Genomic DNA, 13975 nt, shown 5'->3' with positions numbered 1-13975 from the left:
ATGAACAATTTTTGGAGTTCTTCCTTGCAGTCTTTAAATCGTTCTATCTTTCAACGAAACAGGATCGAGAAGCCAATCGGTCTACTGTGCCTCTGTTTCTCATATTCATTACACACCTTGTTAATCAGATACACTAATGTTTCCAAAATTACATTTAATTTACTTGATTATCCAGTCAGCGAAAAGACTATACATGATTACAATCAAGCCGTCCACAGTGTACAGATACAGTATAAAGGGAATAACGTTTAGTGTACGATAAAGTTCAGTAAAGTCCGATAAGATATTCCAAGGGTCTCCAATGAGGATGGTAGGCCAGCTGCACTCTCTAGTTGGTGATAGGATGCTTCAGTTCCCTGATAACAGCTGGGAAGAAACTGTCCTTGAATCTGCAGGTTGTAGCACTTCTAATATATAAAAAGGTTTGTAAATATTTCTGAATGTATTTTCTACCTTCCATTCACACTGTCCAAAAGCCTGAGACAATGTACAGTCAAACGAGTACATTGGTTCTGCTCATTTGAGAGGACATTTTGGCAAGGGAAACAGTTGTTAATCTGGTCTACACCAAATACAACTCAGTAACACGTTGCCAGCGTTCTTATTCTCCAAGAGGTCAAGTAATTAAAATTGTATTTATGTTCAGTATTCCAAACAGCTACCTGGTGGAGTTTAAGTGTAAGCAATGAGCATCCTTGTAGAGTCACAAGAATGTTTGACACCAATGGATTTGACCTGTTTGTCCTTTGCCATTGTACAATGAGCATCAGTCTTTAATTTTCTGTTAAATGTAATATAAATACACTTACCTTGGCGTACAAATGTTTGGCTTGTATCCAGCAAAATGTCGCATCCTTCCACAATTGTTCGTTCGATTGCAAGATTTTTCCGAATGTTTTCTGTGTCACTCACTTCATCGTGCATTACCCTGTGCACATACAACAGAACAGCCTTTACACATTGCCCTTCATCTGATCCTGCTTGTGCTGAGTCAGCAAAGAAAGTCACAGGAAATCATTACAATCAGTGACATAAGCACAACGAATCAAGATGGACTGAGGTTACATTAAAGGATAAGACTTGTTTCTTCGATGTGCCACATTGTTATGAAGTATAATTTATAAATAATTATTAAATCCTGGCTTATAATCTATTCCAACATTAATAACTGGTCAATGCTTTTCATCTGTTCAACACAAAACTCCATATTCGACTGGGCTTAGATACATTGAAACATAGAAAATAGGTGCAGGAGTAGGCCATTTGGCCCTTCGAGCCAGCAATGCCATTCAATGTGATGATCATGGCTGATCATCCACAATCAGTACCCCGTTCCTGCCTTCTCCCCATATCCCTTAAGTACTATCATTCTATTTGAATGCTTATATTCAATGAAATTTAGAAGGATGAGAGGGTATCTCATAGAAATATATAAAATTCTTAAGGGATTGGACAGGCTAGATTCAGGAAAAATGATCCCCATGTTGATGGAAGTCCAGAACCAGGAGTCCCAGTTTAAGAATACGGTGTAGGTCATTTTGGACTAAAATGAGGAAAAACCTTTTCACCCAGAGAGTTGTGAATCTGTGGAATTCTCTGCTTTTCGAGAGAGAGTTAGATTTAGCTCTTAGGGCTAATGGACTCAAGGGGTATGGGGAGAAAGCAGGAACGGGGTACTGATTTTAGATGATCAGCCACGATCATATTGAATGGCAGTGCTGGCTCGAAGGGCCGAATGGCCTACCCCTGCACCTATTTTCTATGTTTCTGTTTCTATGTCAAAACGTTTAAATCAATTTAATAAAATCTTTGCTATTTAATATTTGCATTCTAATCTCAGGATAAAATAAATGAGTATTTACACCTGCTGAAGGTGCCATGTGTTAACAGTAGTTCAAATTAAATTCAAAAAGGGACATAAACCAAATTTGATATCATGTTTTTAAGATGTGTACGAGAGAAATAAATGCTAATTATCTTGACGTTTCTATCATTTAACATGTAACACAAATAATTTGAAGTTGTTATTTGTCATATGTAGGAGATGAACATAAAGCAAATTACCTGTCCAATGCAAAAAAACAAAATGCAATGTGTGAGTACACTAAAGAAGCACAGACTCAGAGAGAGTAAAGTACGAGCAAAATGGAAAAATATCAACAACTACCAACCTTTGGATGGATCATAAATTCTGGGAGCAGAATAAGGCCATTCGGTCGATCAAGTCTACACCGCCATTCAATCATGGCTGATCTATCTCTCCCTCCGAACCCCATTCTCTTGCCTTCTCCCCATAACCCCTGACATTCATATTAATCAAAAATCTGTCTTAAAAATATCCATTGACGGCCTCCACAGCCTTCCGTGGCACTTAATTCTGCGGATTCACCACACTAAAGAAATTCCCCCTCATCTCCTTTCTAAAAGTACACCCTTTCATTCCGAGGCTGGGCCCTCTGGTCCTAGACTCTGCCACTAGTGGAAACAACTTCTCTGTGTCCACTCTATCCTGGCCTCATGTGGAATCCAGGATCATGTGGAGCCTAGATGGCACCTTAGAACGTGTGAGACTGCAAAATACCTCCTCTGGTAGCTTGTTCCATGCACCCACCATCGTTTGTGTGAAAAAGTTACCCTTCGGATTCCTATTAAATATTTTCCCCTTCACCTGTGCCCTCTGGTCCTCGATTCACCTACGAGACTCTGTGTATCTACTCGATCTATTCCTGTAGAAAAACATCCGTATTGCTCAAACCCTTGAAGGCCAAGTCAGTGGATATTTTTAAGGTACAGATAGACAAATTCTTCATTAGAACGGGTGTCAAGGGTTATGGGGAGAAGGCAGGAAAATGGGATCAGGAGGCAGAGATCAGCCATGATTGAATGGCAGAATAGACTCGATGGGCCAAATGGCCTAATTCTACTCCTATAACTTGTGAACTCATGAACTTTCTAAGGTTAAAGACAGCTGCTAGCCTTCTATCTGACATATCAGGAATTACAGCATTGATGCCCCAGTTGCATCTACACTTTGGTACCAGCCTACTGTGGTTGATGGTTTACAGTGGATCAGATTGTGTCCAACCCAGCCTATGGCACATAATGATTTGGGCCAACAGATTTGAGATTGAGTTCTCATCTACATTGGTTCTTCAAGTGATCCAGTGAGTCACCTTGCCCCTGGATCATTCTGCAAACATTTTGACATCTTGACCTGCATTTAATCTCTATATAACTAAAAGTCTTCGTTGTGTGTGTGTGTGTGTGTGTGTGTGTGTGTGTGTGTGTGTGTGTGTGTGTGTGTGTGTGTGTGTGTGTGTGTGTGTGTGTGTGTGTGTGTGTGTGTGAGTGTGTGAGTGTGCGCGCGCGCGCCAATCTGGTTAATTCCTATCTTCTTCCAAACATTAGGCCACAGGCTTCCTATTTTCACACATCCTTCTCAAATTTTTCCCTGGTGGCGATAAACATCTTCCCGTCACATTTCCACCTATAATTCCAATGTTATTAGTCGATGAAATTTTATAAACAGCCAAAACCGCCTTCTCACTTCAGCTCCAGACTTCCCAAAGTGATGATGTCACAATGCCTCTCACAGTGCACCAATCACAATGGGCTCTCAAGCTGGCTGTCGACTGCCACAATGACATCACAATGGGACATTGCCAACGGTAACAATGGGCTCTGAAGCTGGCTGCCAACTGCCACAATGACATCACAATGGGACGTTGCCAACGGTAATGAGGTTGTTGCGCTTCTACCAATATATGAAGGGGCTACTCATCAAGTTCTGGTTGCATTTTGGTCCCACAATCCTGGTGTTTGGGCATAAGGCAGGGAGTGGGGAGGGCCAATCGGGGAGAAGGGGAACACTTCCCTGTTAGGTTGCTTCACATTTCATGCTATATTTCAGAAGTTATTTATGATTATAGTTTTTTTTTAAGCCAAAATCGCCTTCTTATAGCCAGCTTCCAGCCTTCTCACAGAGAGCTTCCAGTGATGATGTCACAATGCCTCTCACAGTGCACCAATCACAATGGCCTCTTAAGCTAGCTGCCGACTGCCACAATTACATCACAATGGGACATTGCCAACGGTAACAATGGGCTCTCAAGCTGGCTGCCAACTGCCACAATGACATCACAATGGGACATTGCCAAAGGTAACGAGGTTGCTGCCCCTCTAACAATATCTGAAGGGGCTGCTCCTCAAGTTCTGGTTGCATTTTGGTCCCACACCGTACTCAGCTTCACTTAAGATTTCATGCTATATTGCAAAAGTTATTCATGATTAAAGTTTTTTTTAAAAAGCCATATTTTCAGTGGCAGACTCTTATAACCATATAACCATAGAACAATTACAGCACGGAAACAGGCTGTCTCGGCCCTTCTAGTCCGTGCCGAACACTTACTCTCACCTAGTCCCATCTACCTGCACTCAGACCATAACCCTCCATTCCTTTCCCGTCCATATACCTATCCAATTTATTTTTAAATGATAAAATCGAACCTGCCTCCACCACTTCCACTGGAAGCTCATTCCACACAGCTACCACTCTCTGAGTAAAGAGTTCCCCCTCATGTTGCCCCTAAACTTTTGTCCCTTAATTCTCAAATCATGTCCTCTTGTTTAAATCTTCCCTAATCTCAATGGAAAAAGCTTATCCACGTCAACTCTGTCTATCCCTCTCATCATTTTAAAGACCTCTATCAAGTCCCCCCTTAACCTTCTGCGCTCCTAAGAATAAAGACCTAACTTGTTCAACCTTTCTCTGTAACTTAGGTGCTGAAACCCAGGCAACATTCTAGTAAATCTCCTCTGTACTCTCTCTATTTTGTTGACATCTTTCCTATAATTTGGCGACCAAAATTGTACACCATATTCCAGAATTGGCCTCACCAATGCCTTGTACAATTTTAACATTACATCCCAACTTCTATACTCAATGTTCTGATTTATAAAGGCCAGCACACCAAAAGCTTTCTTTACCACCCTATCTACATGAGATTCCACCTTCAGGGTACTATGCACAGTTATTCCTAGATCCCTCTGTTCAACTGCATTCCTCATTTCGCTACCATTGACATCTACCATGGACGTCCTATTTTGATTTGTCCTGCCAAGATGTAGCACCTCACACTGATCAGCATTAAACTCCATCTGCCATCTTTCAGCCCACTCTTCCAAATGGCCTAAATATCTCTGTAGACTTTGAAAATCTACTTCATTATCCACAACACCACCTATCTTAGTATCATCTGCATACTTACTAAACCAATTTACTACACCATCATCCAGATCATTGATGTATATGACAAACAACAGTGGACCCAACACAGATCCCTGAGGCACCCCACTAGTCACCGGCCTCCAACCTGACAAACAGTTATCCACCAATAAACCCCTGTCTCACGGTGCGAGTTGACCCACGAGGTACCCCGAGTTTAAAACAAATTTAACTCGTGGTAACTAAGTACAATTAACGTCGCGGGAACGTCGGAACTCGTGGACGCAACTTAGCGACTCGTGGCGCTAACGGCAGGTACCCGTGATACTTGTTAACTCTTGGAGCAATTCAAACATGTTTAAAGTTTTCTGCGAGTAAAATGTACTGCTGAAGTTAAAAATTGAAACATTTAAACTTGTTTTAAGAACGTAGTGGCCTGTGCATTTACCTTAGTGTCTCGTGAGTCTACCGTGGGAATTCTTTAACTCAGCGGGCAGGCAGCATAATATATATTCTGCACGTTAATTGACCTCTTTTTTTCTCGGATAGTTTTCACAAGGTGTATTTAGTGGGTAGGAGATTGTCGCTATACCTGCTCTATCCCTCTCTCCATACAGACACACACACACACACACATCAACTTCAAATTAACACAAGCGGCTTGCCGCCGCTAAATTTAAACAGGCCGTGAGATGGCTCACTCACAGCAACAAAAACACCAAGAACAAACACCTATTGCGAAGTCTGTACAGAAAGGGGACAGTTGTTTGCCGTTCGTGTCTCTTCCACTCTTCCCCCAAGGGGGTTGGGAGGATGGGATAGGGAGGAGGCAGGGGACACGCTTGATTTAAGGAGGACAGGTCTGGAGTTTGTCAGCGGAGTCGCTTATCAGATTGCTATTTATTTTGGCGTTCTAATAAGATCCCTTACTTTAAAAACCGGAGCAGGGATTATGTCAAAGGATGAGAATTTAAAATCTCACGGTGGAATCAAGGGATGCCTCCAGTAACAGCAAGCTCAGTCTGGAATGTTTCGACTTCAGTACTAATGCTGCACATTTATACTGCATTCATGCGGTGCCTTCCATCTACTGCTGAAGCTGATCACCTCGATTGAGGACTTGCTGAAATGCCACAAGGTCTCTTCACGAGCCACCCTGTTGTTGCAATGTTGTATGGAGAGCAAAAGGCGTTTAAAATGCCACATGCCAAGCCTCGAAGAAGTGCTGGCTTTGTTTTAGACCCTAATGAAGCAGAGTGCTTGATGTTCACGCCTGGGTCTGTAGCTTCTACTGCCTTCTAGCCTTGGTGTGTGTACAGTATGAGTTTGAAGTCTTAAAGCTCTGGTTGTCAAGAGTTTTTTATTGTCAAATGTGTAGGGAAGAACTGCAAAATCTGGAGATAGACACAAAATGCTGGAGTAATTCAGCGGAACAGGCAGCATCTCTGGAGAGGAATGGGTGACGTTTCGGGTTGAGACCCTGCCTCAGCCCTTAATGTCATATGTCCCAAACAGAACAACAACATTCTTCTATATACATTTATACACATACACACATACAGTACTTACACATAAACTCAAATGACAATAAGAGTGCAAAACGACAAACCAGATGAATTCACTATTCTTTCTTTAAATGTTGCACAGAAGAATAACACATTTTGTGGTTAGAAGGAGCGTCGGACACAGACGCGGGAAGAGTTTAGCTGAGCGGGAGGTTCACTCCTCGGCTTCATGGAGCCCAGGTTCGGCTGCAGAGAGCAGGAATCTCGGCTGACCCAAGCAGAATTTGGCAAAAGACAGACTCAAGTCTGCAGTTCCTTCCAACAGTAGTTTCCCAATTTGACGAGGAAGCAGAAGAGCCGAAACCCTGACTATTCCTCTTTCCCCATACGCTGCCTGACCTACTGAATTCACCCCGTATTTCGTAATACAATTATTAATACTTGTTTTACAATTCCACTAAGGAAGGAAGGCCTTATGAAACAATGAGTTTGGGTCCGAAGTGGGAACTTATTTGAAACAAGAGTAACTCGGGAGTAGAACTTGGTAACTCGGGAGTGGAACTTGACACATTGCGGAAATGAGAAGTAAACGGCAAACTTATACACACACGTGGGAACTCGGTTAAAATCTTTTTCATACACTTGGAACCTCGTACACAACCACGAGTCTTTCACTCGGGGTACCTCGTGGGTCAGCTCGCACCGTGAGACAGGGCTTTAACTCTCTGGTATCTCCCATTCAGCCACTGTTGAATCCATCTTGCTACTCCACTATTAACACCCAACAATGGAACCTTCTTAACCAACCTTGTCAAAGGCCTTACTGAAGTCCCTATAGACAACATCCACCGCTTTACCCTAATCAATTTCCCTAGTAACCTCTTAAAGAAATTCAAGATTAGTCAAACATGACTGTTCCTAATCAGACCATGTTTATCCAGATGATTATATATATTATCTCTAAGTATCCTTTCCATTAATTTGCCCACCACTGACGTCAAACTAACAGGTCTATAATTGGTTTACTCTTAGAACCCTTTTTAAACAATGGAACAACATGCGCAGTACGCCAATCCTCCGGCACCATTCCCGTTTCTAATGACATTTGAAATATTTCTGTCTTAGCCCCCACTATTTCTACACTAACTTCCCTCAATGTCCTAGGGAATATCCTGTCAGGACCTGGAGACTTATCCACATTTATCTTTTTCAAAAGTGTCCGTACTTCCTCTTCTTTGATCCTCATAGTTTCCATAGCTACTCTACTTGTTTCCCTTACCTTACATAATTCAATATCCTTCTCCTTGGTGAATACCGAAGAAAAGAAATTGTTCAATAACTCCCCCATCTCTTTTGGCTCTGCAGATAGCTGTCCACTGACTCTCTAATGGACCAATTTTATCCCTCGTTATCCTTTTGTTATTAATATAGTTGTAGAAACCCTTTGGATTTACTTTCACCTTACTTGCCAAAGCAACCTCATATCTTCTTTTAGCTTTTCTAATTTCATTCTTAAGATTTTTTTTACATTCTTTATACTCCTCAAGCACCTCATTTTGTACTGTATTTATACTGTTCCATCAGGGACAGGATTGTTTTTAGTGTTATTATGTGTGAAATGTTTTAAATTTCATGTGCGATGCTCCGGTATTCCCTGGGAAACGTCTTTTCATTTTGCACTGTACAACTGTTGCTTGCAAGATGACAATAAAGGTTGATTGATTGGTTGATTGATTGATTGATTTACTCCATGCTGCCTATAATTATTGTAGATCTCTCTCTTTTACCGAACCAAGTGTCCAATTTCCCTTGAAACCCATGGCTCTTTTCAATTATTACTTTCCTTTCAACCGAACAGGGACATAAAGATTCTGTATTCTTAAAATTTCACCTTTAAATGTCCTCCATTTCTCTACAACATTCTTCTCATAAAACAAAATGTCCCAATTCACTCCTTTTAAATCCTTTCGCATCTCCTCAAAGTTAGCCTTCTCCAATCAAAAATCTCAACCCTTGGTCCAGTTCTGACCTTCTCCATAATTATATTGAAACTAATGGTATTGTAATCACTGGACCCGAAGTATTCCCCAACACATACCGCCGTCACCTGACCTGCCTCATTTCCTAACAGGAGGTCCAGCACTGCCCCTTCTCCAGTAGGTACCACTATGTATTGCTGCAAAAACTATCCTGCACACATTTTACAAACTCCAAACCATCCAGCCCTTTTACAGAATGTGTTTCCCAGTCTATGTGTGGAAAATTGAAATCTCCCACAATCACTACCTTGTGCTTACTACTAATTACTCTTGCAGCACCTTCCAATGATAATGTCACAATGCCATCTCACAGATGTCCAATCACAATGGGTCTCATTTACAAATGACATCACAATGGGACATTGGCAATGGTAACGAGGTTGCTGCCACTGTGCTAATATCTGAAGGGGCTGCTACTCAACTTCTGATTCCCCTCCATGCTGCAATCAGGTTCACTTCAGATTTCATGCTATATTTCAAAAGTTATTCATAATTAAAGTTAAAAAAAAAGCCAAAACCGCCTTCTCACAGACAGCCCTTTTTTCAGGAGCTTCCAGTGATGATGTCACAATGCCACTCACACTGCACCAATCACAATTGGCTCTCAAGCTGCCGACTGCCACAATGACATCACAATGGGACATTTTCAATGGTAACGAGTTTGCTGCCCCACGACCCTGGTGATCGACCACGAGGCAGGGAATGGGGAGCGACGATCGGGGAGAGGTACCCCCACCCCCCCCCCAAAACCCCCACCCGAATCGGGGGGATCTCAGCTCCCCGCACCAGGCGATCGGACTCTCGGGTCGGGGCTGGTCGAACCTCTTGCAGATTGGAGCTTCCTGACATCAGTTTCTACCCAAGACTGCGAGCTCCTCGATGTTGGAATCAGCAGGCCGCGGTTGGAACGTCGATCCCAGGCAAGGGATCACAGGCTCCGATGGCATCACAAGACCCCGTGGTGGGGCTCAAAGTCAGTCTCGAGGAAGGCCGCCAGCTCCATGATGTTAGGCCGCAGAGCGACCGGAGATACGATCCGGAAAACAATTGCATCTCCGGCAAGGTAAGAGATTAAAAAAAGTTTCCCCCGACTGCTCCCCCACCCCCCACATAAAATGAACCAGAGAACATTAACACATATCTTCTAATTTTACATCGAAGTCACGTGAGTGACTACGTGAAGAGCCCGCCAGCCCGCATGCAGGTCAATACATCGACACATGGCGCGGGAGTCGGAGCAGTTCGAAACTGGTCTGGCAGGTAAGTTTATTTTGTTTTCAGTGGGCCGCTGCAGTACAGCGGGCCCGGAGTAGCTGATGGGCGCAGCCTGTGCGGCTGCCGCCGTTGGAGCTCCGAACGGGAGCAGGCGGCCGGATTTGGAGGCCGCCGTGGAGACTCCGTAAGGAGCTGGGATTCGATATTGCGGCTGCCGGCGCGGCCAGGTCAGCGATCGCTGCAAAAGATTAGCAGCAGCCGGTGGTTTAAAGATAGCCACGGCCAGGACAGCGACCGCCAGGTAGCATCTCGCAATTTTAAACATAGATGCTGTCGGCTGAGGTAGGTTCAGCTATGGCTGGAGAGCAGCGTATGGTGTATGCTCTGTAGGGCAGCTATAAATAGAGTTGGCAGGTTTTTAATAGCGGTTGCCGCTCGGTCACGTTTGTGACTATCCTAGCAGATAGGATACAAAGGTCATGTTTAATACTATGGCAATACAACGATGTATCTTCTCATGCCAATAAAGTTTTTAAAATTGAAATTGAATATTCACATACAACCAACCCTACTTCTCATAAAGATAATTTGGTAATTCTAAGGTCGTAAATCTTTCTAAAGCTTAAGTTCAGCAACTAGTCTGTGGTTTCATACAGCTGCTTTGAAGATTTACGCGCATGCGGGCTGGCGGGCTCTTCACGTATTCCCTCACTTCAACTTCTCATAAAATAAAGATCAAACTTCAAACGGTAAGTTCTCGTTTAATCTTTCTATTTTAAAACACACTAAAAATAACAAAAAAGACGAAAAGACAGACTGTTGGCGAGGCTGCCATCGCTGATGGCGCCATCCTCTTCTGAACCTCCAGTAAAAGGGAAGTTCAGCTTCAATTTTAAAGAGTCTCTTGATGGAACAAGTTGCACTTTAATTATTTAAAACATTGTTTCCGATAGAAAACTGTCAAAGGCATGCCAATAAATCATCAGCTGTATGTGCTACTGCCAACTACCAGCATCACGCTTCAAAGGCTAGAATATGAGTTGCCAAATACTTGGACTTAGATTATGAGGTTGTCTGTATAAAGTTGTTATGGTTAAGTTAACGTCCACAACATTAATACAACAATGTATTGCATGTTTTATCATTTTTTAATCCATTATTTTATAAAGGTAATAAACCATTTGAAAACATAGAAACATAAAAACATAGAAAATAGGTGCAGGAGGAGGCCATTTGGCCCTTCGAGCCAGCACAGCCATTCATTGTGATCATGGCTGATCGTCCCCAATCAATAACCTGTGCCTGCCTTCTCCCCAAATCCCTTGATTCCACCAGCACTTGAAGCTCTATCTAACTCTCTCTTAAATCCATCCAGTGATTTGGCCTCCACTGCCCTCTGTGGCAGGGAATTCCACAAATTCACAACTCGCTGGGTGAAAAAGCTTTTTCTCACAGTGCTAAATGGCCTCCCCTTTATTCTAAGACTGTGGCCCCTGGTTCTGGACTCTCCCAACATTGGGAACATTTTTCCTGCATCTAGCCTGTCCAGTCCTTTTATAATTTTATGTTTCTATAAGATATCCCCTCATCCTTCTAAACTTGAGTGAATACAAGCCTAGTCTTTTCAATCTTAGTCTAGTATTTTCAATCTTATAAATCAACATTTATATCATGACATCACAATATGTCAATATGGGATGTCAGGGGTTATGGGGAGAAGGCAGGAGAATGCGGTTAGGAGGGAGAGATAGATCAGCCATGATTGAATGGTGGTGTAGACTTGATGGGACAAATGGCCTAATTCTGCTCCTATCACCCATGAACCTACGAACTTAAGAATAACTGCATCACCCTCATTTCTCAGCACGCAAATATTTTTTAATTATCTAAATAATTATAATCTTTGATTAACAAAATAAATTGCAGTGACCAAATTGGTAATTGAAAATTCAAAATTGCACATCATTTTACAGTGCGCCAGTTCCGGTCTATAAAGGGGAAGTTCATATAGCATCATACACATCTCCCTTGGACCACATGCTTCAAGAAGAAACTGGCTCCGTCTTTAACATGTCGCCGGTGCCAGAACAAGCTCCACTCACAAAAATACCGAGAACAAGTTTACAGGTAGCTGCACCACACTACCGCCCCTCATTGGCACCACCATCACAGCATAAAGAATACTTCATGAACATTAAACGGTTTGAAATGACTGCTTTGATCCTGTGATGAATTTACATATCCAGGCAACAGCAGCCTGAGAAAAATCGAGACATCCATCCTTGCTTCAACCCTTTTAGCATTCATTATGCTTTCTGATTCTCACAAGTTCACGTTATAGCAGTAGCATTAGGCCATTCAGCCCATCGAGTCTACTCTGCCATTCAATCAAAGCTGATCTCTGCCTCCTAATCCCATTTTCCTGCATTCTCCCCATAACCCTTGGCAACGGAGGCCGGAGCAATGGATATTTTCGGATAGCATGCAGCAAAAGCTTTTCACTGGATCTCAGTACACATGACATTAAACCAAACTAAACTAAACTTTTAAGGCGGAGATTGACAGGTCCTTGATTATTAGTACGGGTGTCAGGGGTTATGGGGAGGAGGCAGGAAAATGGGGTTGATGGGAAAGATAGATCAGCCATGATTGAATGGTGGAGTGGACTTGATGGGCCGAATGGCCTAATTCTGCTCCTAGAACTTGTGAACTTCTAATGATAATTCACTGGCCTCAAATATTAACTGATTTTTTTTCTTTCTTCACAGACTTTTTTCAGTAGTTTTTGTTTATATTTCATACTTCCAGAATCCACAATATTTTGTCTTTGCATTTATGCTATTATGTATTATAATTTATTGCTATTATGTATTATAAATGAGGCAGAATTTTCTAAGGCACAATGATACATAGGTAGCATCTCTTGAGAAAAGGAATAACCATATAACAATTACAGCACGGAAACAGGCCATCTCGGCCCTACAAGTCCGTGCCGAACAATTATTTTCCCCTAGTCCCATCTACCTGCACTCAGACCATAACCCTCCATTCCTTTCCCATCCATATACCTATCCAATTTATTTTTAAATGATAAAATCGAACCTTCCTCCACCACTTCCACTGGAAGCTCATTCCACACAGCTACCACTCTCTGAGTAAAGAAGTTCCTCCTCATGTTACCCCTAAACCTCTGTCCCTTAATTCTGAAGTCATGTCCTCTTGTTTGAATCTTCCCTACTCTCAATGGGAAAAGCTTGTCCACGTCAACTCTGTCTATCCCTCTCATCATTTTAAAGACCTCCATCAAGTCCCCCCCTTAACCTTCTGCGCTACAGAGAATAAAGACCTAACTTATTCAACCTTTCTGTGTAACTTAGTTGCTTAAATCCAGGCAACATTCTAGTAAATCTCCTCTGTACTCTCTCTATTTTGTTGACATCCTTCCTATAATTGGGCGACCAAAATTGTACACCATACTCCAGAATTGGTCTCACCAATGCCTTGTACAATTTTAACATTACATCCCAACTTCTATACTCAATGCTCTGATTTATAAAGGCCAGCACACCAAAAGCTTTCTTTACCACCCTATCTACATGAGATTCCACCTTCAGGGAACTATGCACAGTTATTCCTAGATTCCTCTGTTCAACTGCATTCCTCAATTCGCTACCATTTACCATGTACGTCCTATTTTGATTTGTCCTGCCAAGATGTAACACCTCACACTTATCAGCATTAAACTCCATCGGCCATCTTTCAGCCCATTCTTCCAAATGGCCTAAATCTCTCTGTAGACTTTGGAAATCTACTTCATTATCCACAACACCACCTATCTTAGTATCATCTGCATACTTACTAATCCAATTTACCACACCTTCATCCAGATCATTGATGTACATGACAAACAACAGTGGACCCAACACAGATCCCTGAGGCACCCCACTAATCACCTGCCTCCAACCTGACAAACAGCCATCCACCATTACTCT

The 13975-nt window shown here is 42.4% G+C and overlaps 1 protein-coding gene across 1 annotated transcript in view; it reads right to left on the bottom strand.

The window, feature by feature from the left end:
• The window catches only part of rasgrf2 (Ras protein specific guanine nucleotide releasing factor 2), a 225554-nt gene that overhangs the window by 94444 nt on the left and 117135 nt on the right, over positions 1-13975 (bottom strand). The window contains exon 9 of the mRNA XM_033018742.1: positions 810-928. Within this exon, the coding sequence (XP_032874633.1) occupies positions 810-928 (119 nt within the window). The remainder of the gene's footprint in view (positions 1-809; positions 929-13975) is intronic.

This window comes from Amblyraja radiata, chromosome 3 (assembly GCF_010909765.2).
Source record: "Amblyraja radiata isolate CabotCenter1 chromosome 3, sAmbRad1.1.pri, whole genome shotgun sequence".
Taxonomy (NCBI): domain Eukaryota; kingdom Metazoa; phylum Chordata; class Chondrichthyes; order Rajiformes; family Rajidae; genus Amblyraja; species Amblyraja radiata.
Note: the sequence above shows the minus strand (reverse complement) of the source record. Positions and strands in the feature narration are given on the sequence as shown.